Source organism: Salmo salar, chromosome 12 (genome assembly GCF_965601325.2).
Source record: "Salmo salar chromosome 12, fSalSal1, whole genome shotgun sequence".
NCBI lineage: Eukaryota > Metazoa > Chordata > Actinopteri > Salmoniformes > Salmonidae > Salmo > Salmo salar.
Window position 1 is genome coordinate 25081614 of NC_138302.1, and position 24122 is coordinate 25105735.

The 24122-nt window shown below is 45.0% G+C and overlaps 3 protein-coding genes across 6 annotated transcripts; 1 reads left to right on the forward strand and 2 right to left on the reverse strand.

Annotated features, from left to right (window-relative positions):
* Window positions 1–401: 401 nt before the first annotated feature.
* Window positions 402–10311, reverse strand: LOC106564568 (protein Wiz). 3 transcript variants are annotated; one of them, XM_014130707.3, is made up of 11 exons: window positions 10212–10311; window positions 9596–9683; window positions 8918–9373; window positions 8299–8685; window positions 7655–8107; window positions 7266–7450; window positions 3411–3585; window positions 2905–3131; window positions 1921–2167; window positions 1606–1771; window positions 402–1421 (listed from the first exon to the last, which is right to left on the reverse strand). In XM_014130707.3, exons 2-11 carry the CDS (start codon window positions 9615–9617, stop codon window positions 1229–1231), a joined length of 2511 nt encoding a protein of 836 aa, XP_013986182.2. In that variant the 5' UTR covers window positions 9618–9683; window positions 10212–10311; the 3' UTR covers window positions 402–1228. The 3 variants fall into 3 exon arrangements, with proteins under 3 accessions (XP_013986182.2, XP_013986186.2, XP_013986181.2); XM_014130711.3 differs by having other exon boundaries at window positions 9596–9680; window positions 10212–10304; XM_014130706.3 differs by having other exon boundaries at window positions 9832–10304.
* A 218-nt stretch (window positions 10312–10529) lies between these two features.
* LOC106564567 (peroxiredoxin-1) lies at window positions 10530–17302 on the forward strand. Its single transcript, XM_014130705.2, has 6 exons — window positions 10530–10639; window positions 11475–11595; window positions 12533–12686; window positions 13223–13345; window positions 16130–16260; window positions 16725–17302. Exons 2-6 carry the CDS (start codon window positions 11493–11495, stop codon window positions 16805–16807), a joined length of 594 nt encoding a protein of 197 aa, XP_013986180.1. The 5' UTR covers window positions 10530–10639; window positions 11475–11492; the 3' UTR covers window positions 16808–17302.
* Window positions 17303–18522: 1220 nt separating this feature from the next.
* LOC106564566 (transcription factor JunB) lies at window positions 18523–20302 on the reverse strand. 2 transcript variants are annotated; one of them, XM_014130704.3, is made up of 2 exons: window positions 20144–20298; window positions 18523–19894 (listed from the first exon to the last, which is right to left on the reverse strand). In XM_014130704.3, exon 2 carries the CDS (start codon window positions 19854–19856, stop codon window positions 18957–18959), a length of 900 nt encoding a protein of 299 aa, XP_013986179.2. In that variant the 5' UTR covers window positions 19857–19894; window positions 20144–20298; the 3' UTR covers window positions 18523–18956. The 2 variants fall into 2 exon arrangements, with proteins under 2 accessions (XP_013986179.2, XP_013986178.2); XM_014130703.3 differs by having other exon boundaries at window positions 18523–20302.
* Between the last annotated feature and the right edge of the window lie 3820 nt (window positions 20303–24122).

Here is a 24122-nt window from a genome sequence, read left to right on the forward strand (position 1 = left end):
ATGAGGTAGTCATACAAAAATCATGTTAAACACTATTATTGCACACAGTCCATGCAACTTATGTGAGTTAAGCCAGTTTTTACTCCTGAACTTACTTAGGCTTGTCATAACAAAGGGGTTTAATACTTGACTGAAGACATTTCAGTTTTTCATTTTTAATGAATTTGTAAAAATGTCAAAAAACATAATTCCACTTTGACATTATGGGGCTGTAAACACAAGAAAACGTGGAAAAATTCAAGGGATGTGAATACTTTCTGAAGGCACTGTAGGTTGAAAATGTCAGTGAAGACACTTGCCAGCTGGTCAGCGCATGCTCTGAGTAGACGTCCTGGTATTCTGTCTGGCTCTGCAGCCTTCAAACCACTAATTACAGAAGAATTCACAAGACAAATATAAAACCTTGTCTTATATTTCTTTACTTCAGAAAACAGTTCTACATTTAAAAACATAATTCATAAAAAAGCTAATACAAATTCCTGTACAATAGGGACATTTTAGACCATAATTCAAAAGTGAACATGCTTCCTTCCCTGCTATTTTGCAATGCAACCTATAATGCCACACTGCTTTGAAACAGTTGAAACAAGGGGAATGTATTTAATGCTCGAACAGGCTTTGTCTTACTTCTTCAGTGACATGACTGACTACAGCCTATGGAAACCCATTCCATCCAATGACTACTATGAATTTAGGTTTCTATGAAAATAATGTGCAATAAACATCCCAATAAAGAAATGGAATGTAACCATTGCTAGACTACTAAGTGGTATGAATGTGTCATGGTGAATGAATGTTAGTTTGTTTGACCCCATGTCTAAGTTACCCCAGCAAGAGTAGTTACTGAAAGTAGACTTCTTCAACTGGCCCAAGTAGGCCCTCTAGAGTTGATATGAGGCTGGTACAGCTATGTCTGTGCTACACTAACCTTATCCCCAGGCTAACAGCTAGAGCGAGAGAGAGAGACAGCTGGTGGACAAGACTAGTGCTACAGTACATCCACTTTGTGCAGTTATCATTCAAACCAAGTCATTTCTTTAACGCTGAATAAATAAACGAAGGCATCACCCCCCCCCCACACACACACACCTTATTAGGTGTTTTTACCACAGTGTAGACTGAGTTAAACAGTCCTTTGAGGAAAACAAACACATGAACAACAGATAAGACGATCCAACTAAGTGGTAATAAAGAAAATGCAGTGAGTGTAGCCATAGTAGTGGACCATTTAAACCACCAGTGGTGCCAGAAGGACCGGGGTGGTGGTGGTGGCTGAGGGTTCGATGCCCGGGACCAGGGGCCGTTCTGGGTCAGGGGGAGGACAGGCCTTGTTGAAGCGGAGGTCCAGGATGTGTTTCTGCAGGTGTCTGATCCAGTCCTCCTGTACTGACTGAGATCCATGGAACACTGCCTCACAGAACCTGAGGGATGGAATAGAACAGAAAGCAAGAGAGAGAAGGTTGGTTAATATTAATATACAAACAGACATTCTGTGAAACATTGTGGAACCCGTAGTGCAGACCCTCGTACGATGCCAACAATAAATCATCAGGCAATCTGAGTTCAGCGCACATTGAACTATCAGCGTTTTGGCAATCAGCTCACCGGCACTTGAGGGTGTACTCTTTGCCCACTTGTTTGACGAGAGGAGTGGAGGGAGGCCTGGGAACCAGGGAAGGGATGTTTCCTGACCGGGGGGGTTGTTGAGAGCTGCCGTCTCCCTCTGCTCCCTCTGTATGGGCGGTGTGTTTAGGGACCCGCCGCTCAAAACCTGGCAGACCGGTTGGAAGGGGGTTTAAAATCAGAGTCTACCATAGCTCAACGTTGGTTTTATCAGAGGGTTTACAGGTAGAAAGTTCTGTAGGGTGTGTTTGTGTGTGTGTGTGTACATGCACGTTTGAGTCGGTTTCCATCTCTCACCTCTAGGAGAGCGTATGTGGTTGAAGTCTCCTCTAGCCCCCTGGGACTGCGTATGAGTGACGGTATGATGGTGATATGACGAGTGTCCCGTCTCTCCCTGTGACCTTTGACCTTGAGCTGTCCTGGACGAACCCCCGGCGACCCTGGCCACCTCTCGGCCCGCCCTGCGCCCCAGCCCCGCAGCCCTCTGGGCTCCCGAGGAGAAGGAGCCTGAGTCTGTGGAGGGAGAGTGGGACGGGGCGTTCCTCTGAAAGGGGGAAAGAAATCAAGTGTTGGTGAAATAGTTTTCCCTCTTAAGTTGGACAGAATCATCTACATTCACCTGGATTGGTTGTAGAAATAGCATACAGCACACACAGACTGATGTTAGCAACTACAGAGCACTGCTATTGTATTGGTGTCAACCTGCTGCTTTCCTCTCAATTTAAATCAAGAACTGGTTAGAGATCGTCCACTCATCTAGTCTCCCCAAGCCTCAGCTACTGTTTAGAAAAGCAAGGACGAAACCCAGCCGCTCTCTGAGACTGAGTTGAAGCACTCCTGCCACCCAACTAAGCAGCTGGACAGTACCTAAACGTCATGCACTTGAGGGGATGTGATTGTCACTTGCTTTTAATCCAAGATTCAGTGATCAGCCCCACTGCCACAGAGCAATTAGATCCAAACCTAATGGGCGCTATACTTAACCAATAAGGCCAGAGGGGGTGTGGTATATGGCCAATATACCACGGCTAAGGGCTGTTCTTAAGTACGACACAACATGCTGTGCCTGGACATAGCCCTTAGCTGTGGTATATTGGCCATATACCACAGACCTCCAAGGTGCCTTATTGCTATTATAAAACTGGTTACAAATGTAATTAGAACAGTCAAAATAAATGTTTTGTCATACCTGTGGTATATGGTCTGATATACCATGACTATCAGCCAATCAGCATTCAGGGCTTGAACCACCCAGTTTGTAATAGAAGATGTAACACTCACCTTAAACCTGATGTTGAGGTCACCGTCGCGGTACTGGCGGTGGATCTCCGCGGCCTTGCGGGGCTGCCTCTGGATCCAGGCGCTGAGCAACTCGATGGGGGAGGCCTTCACACCCTCTGCCCTCCACTCCTTAACCCCCAGCTGGCGGAGGTGGGCCCGGGCGTGGCTCGCCAGCGCCGTGCGGTTCTCAAAGTCAAAGCCGCACAGCTCGCAGCACGCATCCCCGGCTGGAAGGAGAGAAGAGGACGGGGGGGGGGTTGAAAACAGACGTTTGAAGGTTGATGCTTTTCACGTGATAAACGTTTCTATTTCAGCACTAATTACTAGGCAGGTTACCTAGTTGATTTTTTAAATTTATTTTTTACTAATAATGGAATCATTCACCTTTGGCAAGAGCATCTTAAATACAATTGCCATCACAGCTGCAATGGAAAACAGTTGCCTGCCACAAATAACCTGGCTGAGATCCGCTGGTCTTTACTCAGGCGTGAGCACTGTTAGTTTACCAGACTGGGAGGATCCATTCTTATCAGGGGAAGGCTTGTCGTTGAGGGAGTAGTCCAGTGGAGGAGTGAACGTCCTCTTAGAGCCCCGGGGAGCCCACAAAGGCTCCGAGAACCTCCTGTGATTGGCCCAGGCCGGGCCGGCGCTGGAGTGAGCGGACGCTGGCTCCCTCTTGACCTACAACACAAAACATCTTTATTGATCCAGTTCAACAGGTTTTTTGCCATCACAGCCCCCAATCAGAGGAAGGACCTAAAAAACTGTCAAAGACTTCAGCCACCCAAGTCATAGACTGTTCTCTCTGCAAGTGGTACCGGAGTGCCAAGTCTAGGACTAAAAGGCTCCTTAACAGCTTCTACCCCCAAGCCATAAGACCGCTGAACAGTTCATCAAATGGCTAGCTGGACTATTTACATTGACCCTCTTATGTTATTAATAATCCATTTTTGCACGGACTCTCTTGTACAGGCTTGATGTACACTCACTGGACTCTAACCACACACGGACATACACACACATGCATATTGACGCCACACACACGGACATGCATATTGACGCCACACACACGGACATGCACACCCATGTATATTGACGCCACACACACGGACATACACACACACACACACACATGCATATTCATGCCACACACAGAGACATACACACACATGCATATTGACGCCACAAACACGCTGCTGTTACTCTGTTTATTATCTATGCATAATCACTTTACCCCTACCTACATGAACATATTACCTCTATTAGCTCAACTAACCTTCACCCCCGCACATTGACGCGATACCAGTACCCCTTGTATATAGCCTCGTTGTTCTTTTTTTGTGTCGTTTTTGTGTCGTTACTGACGTTAAACAAAAATTCAAAGGGCAGTGAGGCACATTTCCGCATATGACCAAATTCAATGTTTTTGCTTACTGTTTCATACACATCTGTGCTTTTACGAAGAAAAATACATGTAGCTATGAGGATTCTACGTTTAAATTCATAGCTACATCCATTGTAACAAGAAGATGACAATGGTGGTCATGTCAAAAACTAAAACAGTTGACTCATGGCTCAAATCTGATCAGATTTGGGCTGCCTGTCTAAATACAGCCATGAACACAAGGTAGTTCAAGTTGTATTAGTCGTATGTACAGGATACGCATGGTATATATCATCCAACGAAATTCTTACTTGCACAAGGTAGTTCCAAGTGCACATGTTCTCAATTTATTTAATGTATTATAGACAAGTCACACTGACAGATGATGAGAATAGTCTTTGGCATGTATCATACAGTTGAAGTCGGAAGTTTACATACACTTAGGTTGGAGTCATTGAAACTCGTTTTTCAACCACTCCACAAATTTCTTGTTAACAAACTATAGTTTTGGCAAGTCGGTTAGGATATCTACTTTGTGCATGACACAAGTAATTTTTCCAACAATTGTTTACAGACAGATTATTTCACTTATAATTCACTTTATCACAATTCCAGTGGGTCAGACATTTACATACACTAAGTTGACTGTGCCTTTAAACAGCTTGGAAAATTCCTGAAAATTATGTCATGGCTTTAGAAGCTTCTGATAGGCTAATTGACATCATTTGAGTCAATTGGAGGTGTACCTGTGGATGTATTTCAAGGCCTACCTTCAAACTCAGTGCCTCTTTGCTTGACATCATGGGAAAATCTAAAGAAATCAGCAAAGAAAACAAATTGTAGACCTCCACAAGCCTGGTTCATCCTTGGGATCAATTTACAAATGCCTGAGGGTACCACGTTCTGTTTGGCCATAATGACCATTGTTATGTTTGGAGGAAAAAGGGGGAGGCTTGCAAGCCGAAGAACAACATCCCAACCGTGAAGCACGGGGGTGGCAGCATCATGTTGTGGGGGTTCTTTGCTGCAGGATGGACTGGTGCACTTTACAAAATAGATGGCATCATGAGGTAGGAAAATTATGTGGATATATTGAAGCAACATCTCAAGACATCAGTCAGAAAGTTAAAGCTTGGTCGCAAATGGGTCTTCCAAATGGACAATGACCCCAAGCAAACTTCCAAAGTTGTGGCAAAATAGCTTAAGGACAACAAAGTCAAGGTATTGGAGTGGCCATCACAATGCCCTGACCTCAATCCCATCGAAAATGTGGGCAGAACTGAAAAAGAGTGTGAGAGCAAGGAGGCCTACAAATCTGACTCCGTTACACCACCTCTGTCAGGAGGAATGGGCCAAACTTCACCCAACTTATTGTGGGAAGCTTGTGGAAGGCTACCCGAAATGTTTCACCCAAGTTAAACAATTTAAAGGCAATACTACCAAATACTAATTGAGTGCATGTAAACTTCTGACCCACTGGGAATGTGATGAAAGAAATAAAAGCTGAAATAAATCATTCTACTATTATTCTGACATTTCACATTCTTGAAATAAAATGGTGATCCTAACTGACCTAAGACAGGGAATTTTACTAGGATTAAATGGAATTGGGAAAATTGGGAAAAACTGAGTTTAAATGTATTTCTCTAAGGTGTATGTAAACTTTCGACTTCAACTGTATGTATGTATGTGTGTATATATATATACATACATACACACACACACTACCGTTAGAAAAAAGGTTGTCCATTAAAATAACATCAAATTGATCAGAAATACAGTGTAGACATTGTTAATATTGTAAATGACTATTGTAGCTGGAAACAGCTGATTTTTTTATGGAATATCTAAAATGGGCCTTTGTACACCTATATCAGCAACCATCATTCCTGTGTTCCAATTGCATGTTATGTTAGCTAATCCAAGTTTATAATTTTAAAAGAGTAATTGATCATTAGAAACCCCTTTTGCAATTATGTTAGCACAGCTGAAAACTGTTGTACTGATTAAAGAAGCAATAAAACTGGCCTTCTTTAGACTAGTTACGTATCTGGAGGATCAGTATTTGTGGGTTCGATTACAGGCTCAAAACGGCGATAAACAAAGGACTTTCTTCTGAAACTCGTCAGTCTATTCTTGTTCTGAGAAATGAAGGCAATTCCATGCGAGAAATTGCCAAGAAACTGAAGATCTCGTACAATGCTGTGTACTACTCCGTTCACAGAACAGTGCAAACTGACTCTAACCAGAATAGAAAGAGGAGAGGGAGGCCCTGGTGCACAACTGAGCAAGAGGACAAGTACATTAGAGTGTCTAGTTTGAGAAACAGACGCCTCACAAGTCCTCAACTGGCAGCTTCATTAAACAGTACCCGCAAAACACCAGTCTCAACGTCAACAGTGAAGAGGCGACCCTGGGATGCTGGCCTTCAAGGCAGAGTTGCAATGAAAAAGCCATCTCTCTGTCCAGTGTCTGTTCTTTTGCCCATCTTAATCTTTTATTTTTATTGGCCAGTCTGAGATATGGCTTTTTCTTTAGAACTCTGCCTTGAAGGCCAGCATCCCGGAGTTGCCTCTTCACTGTTGACATTGAGACTGGTGTTTTGCGGATATTAACTGTCCAGAGTTATATTTGCTTGCGTTGCACATCATTTTATTATCAGAGCGTGCCAGTGGACTTCTGGTAAGTATGCTTTAGTGAGAAAGTGTTTGGATCAGGTACAACTATGTTTACCTACCCTCAAAATGAATATTTATGAGCAAATTCCCACCACCCACAACTTCTCACCTCAATGCATTTTTTGAAAATTTGAAGGGGTTGGTCTGAAATTGGGGTTGAGAGTTACCCTTTAAGCAGAAGTTATGATTCGCCCCTTAGTGCCTTGCTCGAGGGCACAACAGCAGCAGGTAGGTAGAACATGATGAGATATTGACCTGCCCTCCATTGCCAACTGGACTGCACACAAACACGCACTCACCTGGGTGGCAGTGGCACTGCCCTCCTTCAGCAGGATGACTCTCAGCAGGTCGATGGGCGACTCGTTGACAGACCACATGACTCCTAGCTGGCGCAGGTGGGAGCGGGCGTGGCAGGACAGGGCCTTGCGGCTGTCAAAGAACTGGCCACAGAATTCACAGGTGATCATGAGCTCCTGGTCTGAACCTGGGAAAGGGAGGGAGGGATTTGTCCCATGACATGTCACTGCATTTAGCTATGTTGCTTTGACTGAATGGATGGTCAATGGTCTGAGTGCAGTTATTCAATGGTAAAACAGAAAATAACAAAAAAGAGGGACTTTTACATCAAACAAATTAGAAACCACAGAATGTATACCACTTGGTCAAAAAGATAGGACCCACATCTTACCGGAGTTGAAGGACTGGCCATTTTTGGCCAACTTCTGAGAACCCTGAGATCCATTACTGCTGCTGTACCCCCCAAGCGGACTGGAAAACCCCACATCCAGCTCCATCTCCAGGGGCTCCGGCTTGGGATAGACCAGGGTGGAGCCCTTCTTGGCCTTGGACCTGGGATTGTGGCTGGAGGCCAAGGGGCTGAGGTGGGCGTTAGCTGGGGATCTAGCTGGAGACCTGGCTGGGGCAGGAGACTGAGAAGGGGTCTTGGTGGTGGTGTTACTGGGTCGTACTGATGCAGCGGCCGCAAGCACGCCGCTGCTGACCAGCTGCTGGACCGTGTCGATGGCCGACGCCTTGCCCAGGAGGTCGGTGACGCCGAGCTGGCGCAGGTGAGAGCGGGAGTGGCTCGCTAGGCCTTTGCGGTTCTCAAACTCCTCACCGCACAACACACAGGTGAACTCACCTGTATTTCAAATAATATGTTTTTGATGAATCACTTAAGGTTTTATCATTTACCTTTCTTGTTCTGTTCTTTGAATTGTGACATCCCTTTAAAATGACTTAAACTAAAATGACAAAATTTGACTAATATGACTTAAACTAAATGGATGTACCAATCGCAGATTGCCCCTTTAAAAATAACTTGAAACTCACCTGTGCTGAGCCTATGATCCTGTGGAGCGGTTCCTTCTGATGCGGAGGGCTTGGGCCGTTTGTTGGAGGGAGGCTGGTGAAGGGAGGAGGAGGGGGATCCTTTATGTCTAGCAGGCGATGTGGACGAACCAGAGCCGGAGGGACGTTTGTTAGAGTTAGAAGACATAGAAGGGTTATAGACGTTGAGACCTTCACTTGCTATAGGTTGGAGGTCTTCCGCTTCCATGATCTGGTAGAGGAATTCTATTGGTCCTCCTTTAGTCTCGGTGTTCTCGGTGATGCCGAACTGGCGCAAGTGGGCCCGGCAGTGACTGGCCAGGCCTTTGCGGGACTCGTACCAGGCGCCGCACAATTGGCACACATGCACCTCGTCATTGGTGTCCATCGCTGTAGAGGCAGGGGAGGAGCCAGAGACTGGTGTTAGAATGTGCCATGTTATACTTGAGCTTAATAATGTCATTACATAAGAACAGAAATATCTATCTGTACACATGTAATGGTACAATGTTCAATTCCACAAATATAATAGGCCTAATATGTGGCTTCCTGATGACAAACATCTAATAACGGAACACTTAAAATATCCACTCCAATCGAAAACACCCAGGCTGAGACTTACCCAGGGTGAGAGGGGCATCCGTCTCCTGCGGTGCCCAGGCAGGCTTGGCCGAGGCCAGGCTCGCTCCCCCTGAGGGTGACGGTGTCTTGCCTGCTGTTAGGAACGACGACATGGAAGACTGCCGAGGCTTGGCCAAAACTGTCCCTTTACGAGCTACCTTGGATATATTATTCTGTGGGGTTGTCACTACTTTGACCCTACCCCCAAGAGGGGTCTCCTTCTGGGAGATGAGTGTCCCTGACCCCTTGGGTTTTTTGGGTGAAGAGTAGACGGGTTTGGGTGGGTGCATGGAACCGTCCCTGTCCTGAATCAGCTGGTAGAGTAAGTCGATGGGAGCTCCGCTGTTGTCCGAGACATCCACGCCGAGCTGGCGGAGGTGGAGTCTGGCGTGACTGGAGAGACCCCGCCGCGTCTCGAAGTAGGTCCCGCACACCTCACACATAACCGGGGCCGGGGCTGAGGGACAAGAGAGAGAGGAGGGAGGAGAGGAGAAAGGGAAGAAGAGAGAGAGGAGGAAGCGAAGAGAGGAAGTGGTGCAGAGGAAATAGTAAGACTGTGAGTGTAAATCCAGAGACATTCTGAATCTGATGAGGCAAAACTATTCTTCTAATCAAAAATGGTTCCAACTGGCTCAGACTATAATTCATGCACACCTTCTCTTTTCCTCTTTGTTCTTACCCTCTTCTTTTGTGTTCTCCATGAGTACTGGTGACTGGATGACTTTGATTCCAGGGATGAAGATGGAACTAGCCTAGGATGTTGTCTTCTTCCGTACATAAGATAATTGAGAGAAGGGAAATGGATAGAAAACATATGGTGTATGTCTTAGCAGCTCATTGGTTAGAAAGTAACTGAAACAGCATGCCGCATCCAGTCAATTCAGACCACTCTGATTTGGTCATAATGTAAGTTACCAGTCAGTTCCAACTCGAGGGCTGTCAAACTTCTTAAATGACACTCAGACTAGCAACAGCAACTGAGTTCCCTTTCAATAGATGTAAACAGAGATAGGAGTTAACTTGCTCAGATTGTAAGGTAGCTAGCTAGCTAGCTGCCATAACGATTTGAAAATACAACTCCACAACTTGGCTATCGGACTCAATTTAGCAAAAAATAATACGTAAACTGGTATTGTAGTTAGTTAACTAAATGACTGCACTTTGCTAGCTAACGTTAGCTTGCTGGCTAGATAGCTAGGTTTGTTGAAAACTGGATTTGTCAGAGAAGAGGACACTTCACAATAAGACATGATAGGTAGCTAAGAACTTAACTAGTTAAACAGACCAGAACTCACTGAAAATATACAATATTATCCTCTTTAATAATTTAACTCGACAATTTAACCCATGTTCCACAATCAGCGCCTGTGAAGAGTTTACAGCAATCGTTTCCGGGTCAAAATATTTCCTCATACAAATTAAAAGTCCTTGTTTTAAATCCATCGATTGAACATTAAAAAGGTATAATATAATGTGGTGTAATTCCACAGCAACACTTTTGTGTATACATATTGTAATATCACAAAGTGTTTTGAATTTAAATGAATCACACAACAAGCTATCTAATTCGATTGACATTTATTTTAACGACTTCTCTGGCGACTTTTATTTTGAAAACAAAATCTTTTAAAATGTAAAGGGAAAGTTCTTTCTTCCGGATTAGTGGCTTTCACGCCGTTGCAGTAAACCGCAACACAAACGCTTTAGTCATTTCACAAGAGACGTAAGTATATATTAGTTACTTCGACTATCACTCCGTGCATATTATGCTTAGTGTATTTTTCAGCTGCTAACATGTCTCTACTTTTGCTGTGGTTGCAAAGAGTTGCAGACAAAAGAAACCGGCTAACAACTAGCGTTAGTTAGGCATTGTGGGTCAAGCCTCCTTGTACTTGTGGCCTCTGTTTTACTAGCTGGTTCTTTGTCCCTTTGAACAGTTCGGTGTGTGTGGGGGATTGGCACCTTGTTAGCCAATTAGCTAACTAATGTAACTAGCTGCATAGATGGCTAGTAAATGAATGCATACAGTACTATTGAATTGTTTCATTGTTAAACATGTATTTAACAATCTTATAGGCATTATAGTTTCAAGTTTGTCACGTGCAAAATTACAGTGAAATGCCTTGTTAACGTTAGTTCCAAACCCAACAATGTAGTAATCAATATCCCGACACTTGAGTGAAAAGTTACTATTTGAATGGCTCAAACAATTATTTGACAAGGACCGTTGAATGTCAACTGAGTATAACATTTCTTCATTGGGCAAGGTTTAAGGCTACACTGTAAAACCTTTGTTCTCACGCACAGCCTTGAGAACAACTGACTTGCATGTGACTAGGCTTGGTATTGGCAAGTTGATCCTGCAGCGTTGTACAGCACTGCAGTAGAATTAAGATCAGTGTAAAAAAACATGGCGCTTTGAGCATTTTTCTAAGTGAGAGGCTCCTGGTCCATAGCCTACTAGACTCCACCCTATTTGCTTTGCCATATTGAGACGAAGTTCCACCCTGTATTGATAAACTGTTGATTGACTTTGCTGGGTCTTTTGTCTTTCCCAGTGAGCTGTCATTGTCACCATGTCATCTGGAAACGCTAAGATAGGCCAGCCGGCCCCACAGTTCAAAGCCACTGCTGTGGTGGACGGACAGTTCAAAGATATCCAGCTGTCTGACTACATGGGTAAGGCTTTTATGATTTTCTCTAAATGACAATTTTATTGGAAGGTCAGTCGTATACAGGTTACCATCTAACAATAAAGTTGCCGAAACATCAGAATGTAACCATGGTTACTCCATGGATATCAGTCTGAAAGAAGCTGATGTAAAAAGAGGCTGTAGTCTCTACAAGCCAGAATGTTGTATACAATTGAGGTTACTTTACTGGTTGTACTTGCTGTTGGTACCTTTGGCAGTAGGAGGAGGACTTTCTTTCGGCGCCGGTAGGTCCAAATGTAACCGAAAGTAGTCGACCACAGCACATTCCCTCGCAATCAGCTGGCAGTGTTTTCCGTTTGGTTTGGTTAGACTCGGCCATATTGTGCAAGTGTTTGTCACGTGCGAATTGCGTCAGTATTGAAATTAAAAAATTGGAGGTAAAACAGTTATACAGACCAGTGTGCTGAAAGTCGGGTTAATAACACTACTCTGGATATTTTGTCTAAACTTGAGTTGCTGAATGACAAACCGCACAGACAACAGGTAGAGCAAGTTTAAAATGTAATTTTATTCAACATTCTGGCTTGAAATGATCATTTACACAAGTCACAGGCTGTATATACCAGTTAATTTGTTTACAGCCTGATTAATCAGACTAACTACGAAGCTAAGGGTCTTCATTGTCTTTAACAACCATGCAGAACTACTCATGACGCCAGCAGCCATGTGTGTGCAGGGTACAGAATAGTTAATATTCTGACTGGCTAGAATGTAACTGTCTTATGTCACCTTCCAGGATGCAAGTACTTATCTTCAAAACAATAGGCTATAGAGTAGTATGTACCCGACTGGCACCCAGAGCCCAATCCGCTACTCAGCGTTATTGCTCTCCCAAGAGACTAGGCCAACATGTACCCAAACACACACACTTCTGACTCCTCTCCTGCGTGTGTCCCCTCCAGGGAAGTACGTGGTGTTCTTCTTCTACCCGCTGGACTTCACTTTCGTCTGCCCCACTGAGATTGTGGGTTTCAGTGACCAGGCCGAGGAGTTCCGCAAGATCGGCTGTGAGGTCATCGGCGCCTCCACAGACTCTCACTTCAGCCACCTGGCCTGGTAAGAACTGGTTTACTTTTGAGCATTGAGTTGTTTTAGTAATTTCTGTTGATGGGAACTTAAAGGCTTGGAGACATACAGTAGAGTTGAATATTCCTGCACCTCGATCAGAATGGTCAAGAGTCTGACCTATTTCAACTGATAACAAATCTCTGTGCATTTCTCTGTCAGTGTAAAATGCTTTCCAGTTGTCCATCTGCCAATTGTAAAAAATGTAAACAGCCGTTTGAATACACTCCCATGCTCTGGCTATCTCGTGTCTGCCTGCTATACTGCCTGGTGGTGATAAGTGCCATAGCTCTTAGAAGAAGTAACGGTCACTGGACTCAATCCAACAATAGTTTTAGAATCTTCCCTCTGTAGTTTACATTTGCATGAATTGTTAATTTACTTTGACTATTACTGTGAATGTCAGCATTCAGAACTCTTAATTTGACTTTCTGTTACTATGTGATGCTCACTACATCCTTAATGAAGTGTAAACACGGGCTGTATTTGAGTTTGATGACATCATCGTGTCCTCTCCCTCCCTATAGGATCAACACCCCCAGGAAGCAGGGTGGTTTGGGACCAATGAACATCCCCCTTGTGGCTGACCTCACCCAGTCTATCTCCAGAGACTACGGAGTGCTGAAGGAGGACCAGGGCATCGCTTACAGGTCAGTTATTTACGACACTGCCGTCAGTAGTGCATGTGAAACCTCTGTATACAAGGTGCCATTTGAAATGTACATTTACATTTAAGTAATTTAGCAGACGCTCTTATCCAGAGCGACTTACAAATTGGTGCATTCACCTTATGATATCCAGTGGAACAACCACTTTACAATAGTGCATCTAAATCTTTTTTGGGGGGGGGTTAGAAGGATTACTATATCCTATCCCAGGTATTCCTTAAAGAGGTGGGGTTTCAGGTGTCTACGGAAGGTGGTGATTGACTCCGCTGTCCTGGTGTCGTGAGGGAGCTTGTTCCACCATTGGGGTGCCAGAGCAGCGAACAGTTTTGACTGGGCTGAGCGGGAACTGTGCTTCCTCAGAGGTAGGGGGGCCAGCAGGCCAGAGGTGGATGAACGCAGTGCCCTTGTTTGGGTGTAGGGACTATCAGAGCCTGAAGGTACGGAGGTGCTGTTCCCCTCACGGCTCTGTAGGCAAGCACCATGGTCTTGTAGCGGATGCGAGCTTCAACTGGAAGCCAGTGGAGAGAGCGGAGGAGCGGGGTGACGTGAGAGAACTTGGGAAGCTGGAACACCAGACGGGCTACGGCGTTCTGGATGAGTTGTAGGGGTTTAATGGCACAGGCAGGGAGCCCAGCCAACAGCGAGTTGCAGTAATCCAGACGGGAGATGACAAGTGCCTGGATTAGGACCTGCACCGCTTCCTGTGTGAGGCAGGGTCGTACTCTGCGAATATTGTAGAGCATGAACCTACAGGATCGGGTCACCGCCTTGATGTTAGGGGAGAACGACAGGGTGTTGTCCAGGATCACGCCAAGGTTCTTAGCACTCTGGGAGGAGGACACAATGGAGTTGTCAACTGTGATGGTGAGATCATGGAACGGGCAGTCCTTCCCCGGGAGGAAAAGCAGCTCCGTCTTGCCGAGGTTCAGCTTGAGGTGGTGATCCGTCATCCACACTGATGTCTGCCAGACATGCAGAGATGCGATTCGCCACCTGGTTATCAGAAGGGGGAAAGGAGAAGATTAAGTGTGTGTCGTCTGCATAGCAATGATAGGAGAGACCATGTGAGGATATGACAGAGCCAAGTGACTTGGTGTATAGCGAGAATAGGAGGGCCTAGAACAAGAGCCCTGGGGGACACCAGTGGTGAGAGCACGTGGTGCGGAGACAGATTCTCGCCACGCCACCTGGTAGGAGCGACCTGTCAGGTAGGACGCAATCCAAGCGTGGGCCGCGCCGGAGAGGGTGGAGAGGAGGATCTGGTGGTTCACAGTATCAAAGGCAGCAGATGGGTCTAAAAGGATGAGGGCAGAGGAGAGAGTTAGCTTTAGCAGTGCAGAGTGCCTCCATGACACAGAGAAGAGCAGTCTCAGTTGAATGACCAGTCTTGAAACCTGACTGATTTGGATCAAGAAGGTCATTCTGAGAGAGAGCAAGAGAGCTGGCCAAGGACGGCACGTTCAAGAGTTTTGGAGAGAAAAGAAAGGGGAAACTGGTCTGTAGTTGTTGACATCGGAGGGATCGAGTGTAGGTTTTTTGAGAAGGGGTGCAACTCTCGCTCTCTTGAGGACTGAAGGGACGTATCCAGTGGTCAAGGATGAGTTGATGAATGAGGTGAGATAAGGGAGAAGGTCTCCGGAAATGGTCTGGAGGAGAGGAGGGGATGGGGTCAAGCGGGCAGGTTGTTGGGCGGCCGGCCGTCACAAGTCGCAAGATTTCATCTGGAGAGAGAGGGGAGAAAGGGGTCAGAGCATAGGGTAGGGCAATGTGAGCAGGACCAGTGGTAGAAAGTGGACCAGCGGTGTCGTTTGACTTAACAAACGAGGAGCGGATGTCGTCAACCTTTTCAAAATGGTTGACGAAGTCATCCACAGAGAGGGAGGGGAGGGGGATTCAGGAGGGAGGAGAAGGTGGCAAAGAGCTTCCTAGGGTTAGAGGCAGATGCTTGGAATTTAGTGGTAGAAAGTGGCTTTAGCAGCAGAAACAGAAGAGGAAAATGTAGAGAGGGAGTGAAAGGATGCCTGGTCCGCAGGGAGGCGAGTTTCCTCCATTTCCGCTCAGCTGCCCGGAGCCCTGTTCTGTGAGCTCGCAATGAGTCGTTGAGTCACGGAGCAGGAGGGGAGGACTGAGCCGGCCTGGAGGATAGGGGACATAAAGAGTCAAAGAGAGGAGGGTTGAGGAGGCAGAATCAGGAGATGGGTTGGAGAAGATTTGAGCAGAGGGAAGAGATGCTAGGATGGAAGAGGAGAGAGTAGTGGGAGAGAGAGCGACGGTTTGCGACGGCGCAATACCATCCGAGTAGGGGCAGAGTGAGAAGTGTTGGAGGAGAGCGAGAGGGAAAAGGATACAAGGTAGTGGTCGGAGACTTGGAGGGGAGTTGCAGTGAGATTAGTAGAAGAACAGCATCTAGTAAAAATGAGGTCAAGCGTATTGCCTGCCTTGTGAGTAGGGGGGGGACGGTGAGAGGGTGAGGTCAAAAGAGGAGAGGAGTGGAAAGGAGGAGGCAGAGAGGAATGAGTCAAAGGTAGACGTGGGGAGGTTAAAGTCACCCAGAACTGTGAGAGGTGAGCCATCCATTTAGTGTGCACTTGCAAGGTTGTTAAATGTATGTGTGCTTAATTTTGCATTTGATTCACTTACATCTTCGGTACTTTTTGATTTGACTCTTGTATTGTATATTGATTTAAGCATGTAGTCTCAGATGCCCCATGTGGCCTTCTGACCCTCTCTCACTGTCTGCTTCCTCTCTCCCGCACTCTCTCTCAGGGGTCTGTTTGTGATTGACGACAAGGGCATCCTGAGGCAGATCACCATCAACGACCTGCCAGTGGGCCGCTCTGTGGACGAGACCCTGCGTCTGGTGCAGGCCTTCCAGCACACAGACAAATACGGAGAGGGTAAGCGATTAGCAGGTTTTACATGTTTTTGCTTGTTACTTCAAGAACCAGCACAGGGCTCTACAGTGGGACCACTTTACTTGCATATGCTGTAAAATATTTACCTGTGCGACCTGGAATTTTTCCCCCTACATTTTGACACGTGCTCCTTCTAAAAAAAAAAAAGATGTGTATGTGTAGAGCCCTGCAGCATCTGGATCTTGTCTCATTGCTATGCACACAGGACACTTCCAAAACCATATTTTTTTTTTTGGCATGAAGTGATTCAGTTAACAGAGCAAGCCATCATTTTCTCTTTACAACACTTAATACCATTTCATTAGTCTCTTTTTATATGGGAGCTCACTTTAGAACATGTGGAATGTGTTTGGGAAACATGGAGTTTTTACCATTGGTTAAGAATTGTTGGAATATTCCATGTCAGTGTGACTCATCCTGGGCTTGTCCCTCTCTTCCTGTGTTAGTGTGTCCCGCTGGCTGGAAGCCAGGCAGTGACACCATCGTCCCCGACATCCAGAAGAGCAAGGAGTTCTTCTCCAAACAGTGACAACAGAACCTCATTCTGTGTCCAAAATGGCACCCTATATAGTGCATATGGACCCCGGTCGAAAGTAGTGCACTTTATTGTGAATAGGGTGCCATTTCCGACCCATGCTCAGTCTCCTGAGATGTCCTAGCACTTACCTTAAGATGGGAAGTCCTCCCTTCAGCAGCACTCTTGGTGTCCAACCCACACTTATACATCTTAAATTTTAAAGAACTTGTTAGACTTCCAGTCTTCTTTCTTGACATTGTTACAAAATCTTGTATCTGTATGACAAATAAGCTACTGGTGGAAAGTTTATTCTAGTCCCATGCACTGAAAGTGTTTTGTTTGTTCTCTTCTCAAGAGTAAAATAAATAAATAATAAAAGCATTGAATATTTTGTACCTCAGTTGTTAACTACTCAGTCTACTTTCACGGGATATTAATAACAAATGGGGAAAATAATGATTTACATGTTGGAAGTGTTTTGTCTGAAATAAAACTAAGTGGAGGTTGGTTGTTGTCTATGAAATTTAGTTTTGACCACTAGGTGGAGCTCTATCGCCACTTTGACAGATTCTCTAAGTCCGTTAACAGATCTGCTTCAACAATGGTAGGTGGTGCTCTAATAAAGATTGTAATGTGGAGAATTCCCAGCGCAGTCTTAATCAGTAGGATATCCTGCACCCTAGATTGGATTCCTTGAAGCCGGCTACGTTATAAAAGCGCTGTCATCAGATGACACCTTTTGTATAAAGTTGATGTTAATAAGGCTGTCCTAGTTGGTCTCCAAATAAATGCAGAGAACCTACCGCTCTCTTCATCCAACGTCTACCCTGCCTTCCCTAGATCATTGGTTAGCTGGTCAGAGAATATGTACTGGGGCCTAGCGCTAGTTTAGATCTGTAATATGGATGTCTTCCTTTGGATGGCGTTGAATTAAGATACCTTTGTTCGAGCTCCGCTGATATCAATGATTTGGTCTACAATAGTCCTACACGTTTCCTGTTTATAACTTATTCAAGGCTATTTGCTTAGTTTACATTACACTTTGAATGTTCAGAGACCTGTACAAGATTACTCCCACGTAGCCTACCAATGTTTAGTTTCCCTTCGCACATCAGCAAAGAACATCGTTTGCGTTGTTGGAAAATTGACCCATGTATTTTAATCTCGACATTAGTTTCGCATAGGGTTGTTTTGGGAACTTGAACGCTGCGGTGGCTGACTAGGGAAACTCCCCCCCCCCCCCCCCCACCCCACCATATTTAAAAGCATGCCATTGACAAACGTATCATCTTGGTTTAGTAGTAAGGTCTCTCGAAAACGCGCCGCTCTACTGACGGGCAATGTAGGTGGGGGTTCACGGAAATCTTCCCCCTGCTGTGACGTGTAATTCCAAAAAGTACCATATTTGGCAATACGTATGTACGTCAGAGAGGGCAAACAACACAACGCGGGCACGTCTCGTACGTCAAGCCCCGTTTCTGTGTTGGTTGATTAAAAACCGTTCCTGATAATTTACTGGTTAGCGTGGGAAATGTATGTAATTATGTATCCATGTAAACAACACACCTACTTATATAATGTTAACACTAAAGCTTGTCATGAACACTATAGCTGACATGTAATATATAGGCCTAGGCTATATCTAATTCATAGGCCTACAGCGTTCGTTGGTTTGAGAAATGTCAATGTAGTTGTGTAGAAAGAATACAATGTAAAATAGACGAGGGTCAATTTTAAGATTTTACTTAAATATATACTGTACAAGTAAAAAAAGACAGTGAGGATCAACCTGACTTAAAACAATAACTTATAAATGGAATGCATTTCACAAATGACAGTTCAAATGAATAAAAAAAACAAATGTAAACAGGCAAAGCCATAACTAGGGGACACTTTATATAACTTGTTCAGTATGCCCCGAGTGTTATTAGTCTTATTATTGTGCACGCGGTTTCCCATGTTCATCATAGCCTGGAAACCAATAAACAATGCAAAAAAACAACCAACTTTTGAATATTTTCAACATGAAAACACATAAATGGTAGTTCACTCAATTGCTGTCCCAACAGTGCAGTAAGTTCTGATTGCTTTAACAAAGGAAAACAAATGTATTCCCTATTATTGTCCAGTGTTTATTTTATAGTCCATCGTTTTATTGTTTTCAAAACGACTTGATCTTGGATGTCAACATGAGTTGACAGCCAGAACTGACGTGTGTCATAACTTTCTGTTTGAGTTGAGCTACCTGCTCGCGCAGGACGGAAGCTGTGCTGGAGAGCCCGGCGTTGTCTGTCTTCAGAATCTTCACCTTGTCCTCCAAGCGCGAGATGCGCTCCAGTTTGCGCTTCCGGCACTTGGTGGCTGCCAGGCGGTTCCTTAGCCTCTTGCGCTCGGCCTTGATGCGCTCCTGGTTTTCCATGTCGATTGGGGACATGCCGCAAGCTGACTCGTCGTCGCTGCTCTGCATGTCTGGAACGGTCTGGGGCTCCTCTTTCAGCCCCGAATATCGCTGTGCGTGTAGGCCTGCTCCTGCTAGCGAGTGCTGGAAGTGGTGGGATGGGTGCGCCGCGGGTTGGTGGTGCTGGTACTGGTGGTGAGGCAGGTAGCTGATGGTGGTGGAGGGGTAGCTGCTGGTTGCAGGTGTGAGGTTAGTGTGAGGGCCACAGCTGTTCAGGGTGGTGTACTCCAGGTGCTCCGGCTGCATGGAGGAACCAAACACGGTGGAGGCCACAGTGCACGTGGAGACTCCACCGGTTCCGATGGACACGTTCGGTGGCGGCATCTGGTTCATCTTGTGGAGGTCGTCCAGAGCTTTAACGAACCCGTCCGCGAAGCCCTCTTGTTCCTCTGTGATTCCCCTACTGTAGAAGTACTGCCCAGGTGTCGGTGTGGTAGTGATGACACCGTTGCTGTTCTGGATGATCAATCGCTCCAGTTCAGGAGAGGCGAGCTTCAGCGAGCCGACTTCTGATGCGCCCCCGGTCGGATAGAATTCACTCTCGTTGCGCAGCTGAGCCTTGAGGCTTTGGTTCCGATAGTTCTCGGCGAAGTTCAAGTTCATGTTCTGCTTGAGGAGCTTGTAGTCGTGCAGGGCAGCGCCTGAATGACCATAAGCAGAAAGAAACGAGTCGTCATGATAGAAAGGCTGTTCCATTATTGTGGACATTATTCAAATATTGCTGGAATTCTTCAGTGTAGTAGCTGAATTTATAAGTCCAAAAAAGGGCAAGCCCTCTCGAGTGTCTTTTCAGCAACCAAACGTTTCCGCAGAAGGTATATTATAATCAAGCCCAAAGTTATCAATGTAGAACAGAGCAAAACTTCCAAAATAGTGGAACTGTACTGTACCGAGTCAATAGTCGTCGGGTTTTTTTTCTTGACAGTTGTATTCAAACTGATGTCCGGTGACTAATTATTGGATTCCACACAGTCTTTCGTCCCGTTGATATTTCTTTGCGAACTGGAACGTTAGTTGTTTTCTCGCTGGTTTAAACTCGTGTTCTACCAGTGTTCATGCGATACAGGCAATTTATACACTTTATAGTGCAAGAAAGGCACCGATTGGCCAGCCCTTGTTCCACGCCCTGAAACGTCAGATGCTCGATGACGTTGTTGCCAGGAACTGCTGAGATAAACAAGACTTGAGAGAGAGAGAGAGAGAGAGAGAGGAAAGTGATAATGATTTTATACATCTATCTGGGTTAAATGGTAGTGTTATTTGCGTCGAACCTCCACTTTCGGACTCATTTTGACTTCATATATTGATGTGGATATCTTTATAACACCGTTATGAAGGGGACATTGCCAGTTGGATATAATATTATATTTATACATTTGAGTACTCTCCATGTATTGATAGGCTACATGTATTTTGTGCCTATTAGGGTCCATATCAGAAAATATCACTGACACATTTAGCTGATTGAAGATTGCCTTACAATTACATCAGCTTGGGTCATTTACCTAAGAAAACTATAGGTCTTGAAAACTTGTTGAACAGTAGCCAAATTCCCCTTCCCATCGCCTTGTATCCACACAGTGTTCAATAGTGTTCGATTGATAAGGCGCAAGGCTGAGTCATGGCAACGAAATTGATAGCAAGTCCATATTTGGTTGTCCTGGCGCATCAGTTCCTGCTCGGTGTGAAAAGCGGGAAGCCACTCCCAGGTTGGACCGCTTCCAGGAGCAGGCCTCCGGGCGAGAAGAGGCGGAGTAGCGGTACTATACTCCGAGTAGAGCAGAGGGAGGGTGGGATGTGGAGGAGAGCAGAGGCTAGAGTGGCAAGGTAGTGCGATATGTCCAGAATAGTTTATTCAAAACAAGAATAAGACTGGCACCATCACGATCACATGTGAAAAACTGGTTGTGGCCCACATAGGCCAGTAGGCCTATTATTTCTCAAGTATTGGAGTCTTTCCTTTTCATTTTACGCATGGTGACGCCAGCCAAATGGTTATGAATTTATTATGGAGTGGAAACGTAGTTATGTCCAGAATATTCAAATCAGAAGAATTGCTGACACCATAACGATGAAACCTGAAAAAAAAGTGGTTTGGGATGCTTTTTATTCTTACAATCAACCTTTTTGAGTCTTTATTTTTCCCTTTTACACAGAGACAGAGGCCAAGCAGATTTATTTTATTTTGTATTAATTGCTGTAAGTATCACGATGACACTTTGTGTGGTTTAGGCATTTTTTTTTTGTATTCATATACCTTTGGTATTTTACGCATGGAAAGGCCACGCCAGACTTTTAAATGTATTATAATATTAGCTGACAAACAGCTATTATTTGGCCTCAGGTAGAGTTTTACCTTGAGAAACCATGGTAGCAACAAAATAACAGAGCAGGAGACCCCTCTATCCGAACACCTGTTTTTGGTTCGAGGAGAAAGACGTCTCTGTCTCCTGAGTATGGTAATGAGGTCTGAATCATTCTCTCATCCAGAATAGAAGAACGGTCGAATCGAAAGATGCTGGCATCCGCCCACGCGCCCCTAGTTCTCCAAGTTCTATCTCCATGTTCGACTCGTCCCAACCTTCCACCCATATCCTCAGGTGGAGTAGCAGTCTACCATGTTGTCTATACCTGTATGCCCATCAGGGGAACAGAACGTTTTCTGGCAGTAACTCTTAAAACACTTCCATTGTAATTTCCTTCAAGCCGTAAATACTGTTTTTTATTATTTTATTTCTTTTTTACAATCAGATTTTTGGCAGACAGCAACAACCAAATGTGCTCAGTACGAATGTTTTAATATAATTTCCCTCTTTCTGTGTACTCAGTTTTGGTATGACAATTTCTCATATGCCAAGAAATATGACATATGTCAATTACGCACTGACAAATTTCCTGACAACAATTTGACCACAGACCTTGCAATGTATAGATAATATAGCTTAAGTAGAAAATACTTAGAGCCCATAATCGATGACTTACTTGTATTATGATTGGTTCAGTGCGTCCTCTAAGATATTATGAATTTATTATGGCCATAAAGTGATGAGTAATTAGAAAGAAAGAAAAAAGCTTTTCACCATGAGAAATGTTTTCATAAATATCTCCATTGATTATCTTTCTCAAGCCAATGCTGACTCTTAATGTTTTTCTTTATGGGAACTAATACTCGGCCTTAGTGGTTGTCAGCCCATGGGTCCAGCCCCTAGGACATGTCAATTAGAGGTCACCCCTACACACCTACCCCTACACATGAAACATCGACCTTATTTACATCTGCCCTTCTTCTCCCCTGTCAGTGAATAACTTCAGAGGAACAGCATGATGCATAGCGACTCCTTCTTTGACTTCTTGTCCTTTTCTCCACATCCCCTTCTCAATATGCATTGGGGTAGAAGGTTAGAGGGGAGTGAACTTGGATCGAGAAGGAGACGAGAATGTAAGGAATGAAGAAAATATGAATTGAGAAAGAGCCAGTCACCACAGCAGTGGTCTACACTTGACTTGAGAGAGGTCACTGACCAGTCTGACCTCATTCATTAAAAGGTCAAGAAGATTGTCAAAAATCAATAGGGATCTTGTTCATTGTGGGCCTATGATCTGTGACATGGTGTGCCATTTTGGGGGGGTCCTACTTAGTGAGTGGTTATTACGAAGTAATTACTCACTCTAGTTATAGGCCTAATAATGACAGAGTGAGTTGTGGAGTGATCACAGAAGTGCACTGTTTCCGGTTTATTAAGATAGACATGGATACTTGTTTTGCTTCCGTTGACTCAAAAATGTATTCAATATTTCATCAGAAAACAGGTATTTTCAGCACTTTATTTCGAGACAAGATTTCTCCTGAACACAAATAGAATACCCTTCTTTCCCCCTTTCTCTCTCTTTCTCTCACACTCATCACATGCATAAGCACACAGGCTCACTTGAGCCCATACTCTCTCTCTCTCTCACACAGACATACACACATCACATGCATGCCCAAACACACACACACAGTTCACAGCTCATACAGGCAATTTCGTCATTTTTGTTGAGTGAGGGTAATTTAGGATGACAGATTTCATTTGCTTTCTGAGGAAGGTGAAAGATGGGAAGCAAAATGCGGGAGAAAAAGACAGTAAAACCATAGAGCCCCGTGGTGTTAATCACTCACGGTGGTGAGCATGATGCAGGCGTGTGTGTGAGCATGCATGAGGCCTGTGGCAGAGCTGTAGGAAAAGAGGGGCACTTAAACCTGGTCACTCACTATTGGGCCCAAACATCACTGGGCCCAAACATCACAGGGCCCAAACATCACTGCCCTGCCATGGGTGTTACTGAAGCGCTCTGCCCTGGGCTGGGCGGAAGGGCTGGAGAGGGGAGAGAGAGAGATGGAGTGAGGGAAGGATATTGTATGAGAATGGAAGGAGAGTGGTAAGGTCAGGCAAGGCTTTGAAACAGAATGAGGAAAGGATGCAGCATGCTTAGGCAGGCTAGCCTAGCTAAGGGTGTGTTCGTTAATTCGCTCTGGCTATCTACTCCGATTTCAGAGCACTGTCGTCTGAGTGTGCCAGAGTGCAGAATAACTGACGAATTTAAGAACGCTCAACACCCGTTAATATGGCCGGTGTCAGTAAATGTCGGCAAAAAGAAGCTTAATTAAATTGTTGCCAGCAGCACAGTTACAGTCACCAACGCTCTGGATAACATGATGAAAACAGCATAACCAGCTCTGCTAGGGTGAGTAAAATGGTCAGAGTGAGGTGTTCTCTCATTGTGTCAGGAAGTAGTTAGTCAGCTTGGGTACTTGACTGCCGTTGTGAGGTCAGAACGCTCGGATCAACCCTACTCCTCGGCCAAAGCATCCAGTGTACGCTCCGAGAG

Excerpts from the sequence above, each read along its gene's own strand:
- LOC106564568 (XM_014130707.3), bottom strand. The coding sequence starts at position 9,617 with ATGGAGAACACAAAAGAAGAGG. Across the intron at positions 1,772-1,920 it reads CCACATACGCTCTCCTAGAG|GTTTTGAGCGGCGGGTCCCT; the intron begins GTGAGAGATGGA and ends CCGGTCTGCCAG. Across the intron at positions 1,422-1,605 it reads GAGTACACCCTCAAGTGCCG|GTTCTGTGAGGCAGTGTTCC; the intron begins GTGAGCTGATTG and ends TCCATCCCTCAG.
- LOC106564567 (XM_014130705.2), top strand. The coding sequence starts at position 11,493 with ATGTCATCTGGAAACGCTAAGATAGGCCAGCCGGCCCCACAGTTCAAA. Across the intron at positions 11,596-12,532 it reads CCAGCTGTCTGACTACATGG|GGAAGTACGTGGTGTTCTTC; the intron begins GTAAGGCTTTTA and ends TGTCCCCTCCAG. Across the intron at positions 13,346-16,129 it reads GACCAGGGCATCGCTTACAG|GGGTCTGTTTGTGATTGACG; the intron begins GTCAGTTATTTA and ends ACTCTCTCTCAG.
- LOC106564566 (XM_014130703.3), bottom strand. The coding sequence starts at position 19,961 with ATGTCCACAATAATGGAACAGCCTTTCTATCATGACGACTCGTTTCTT.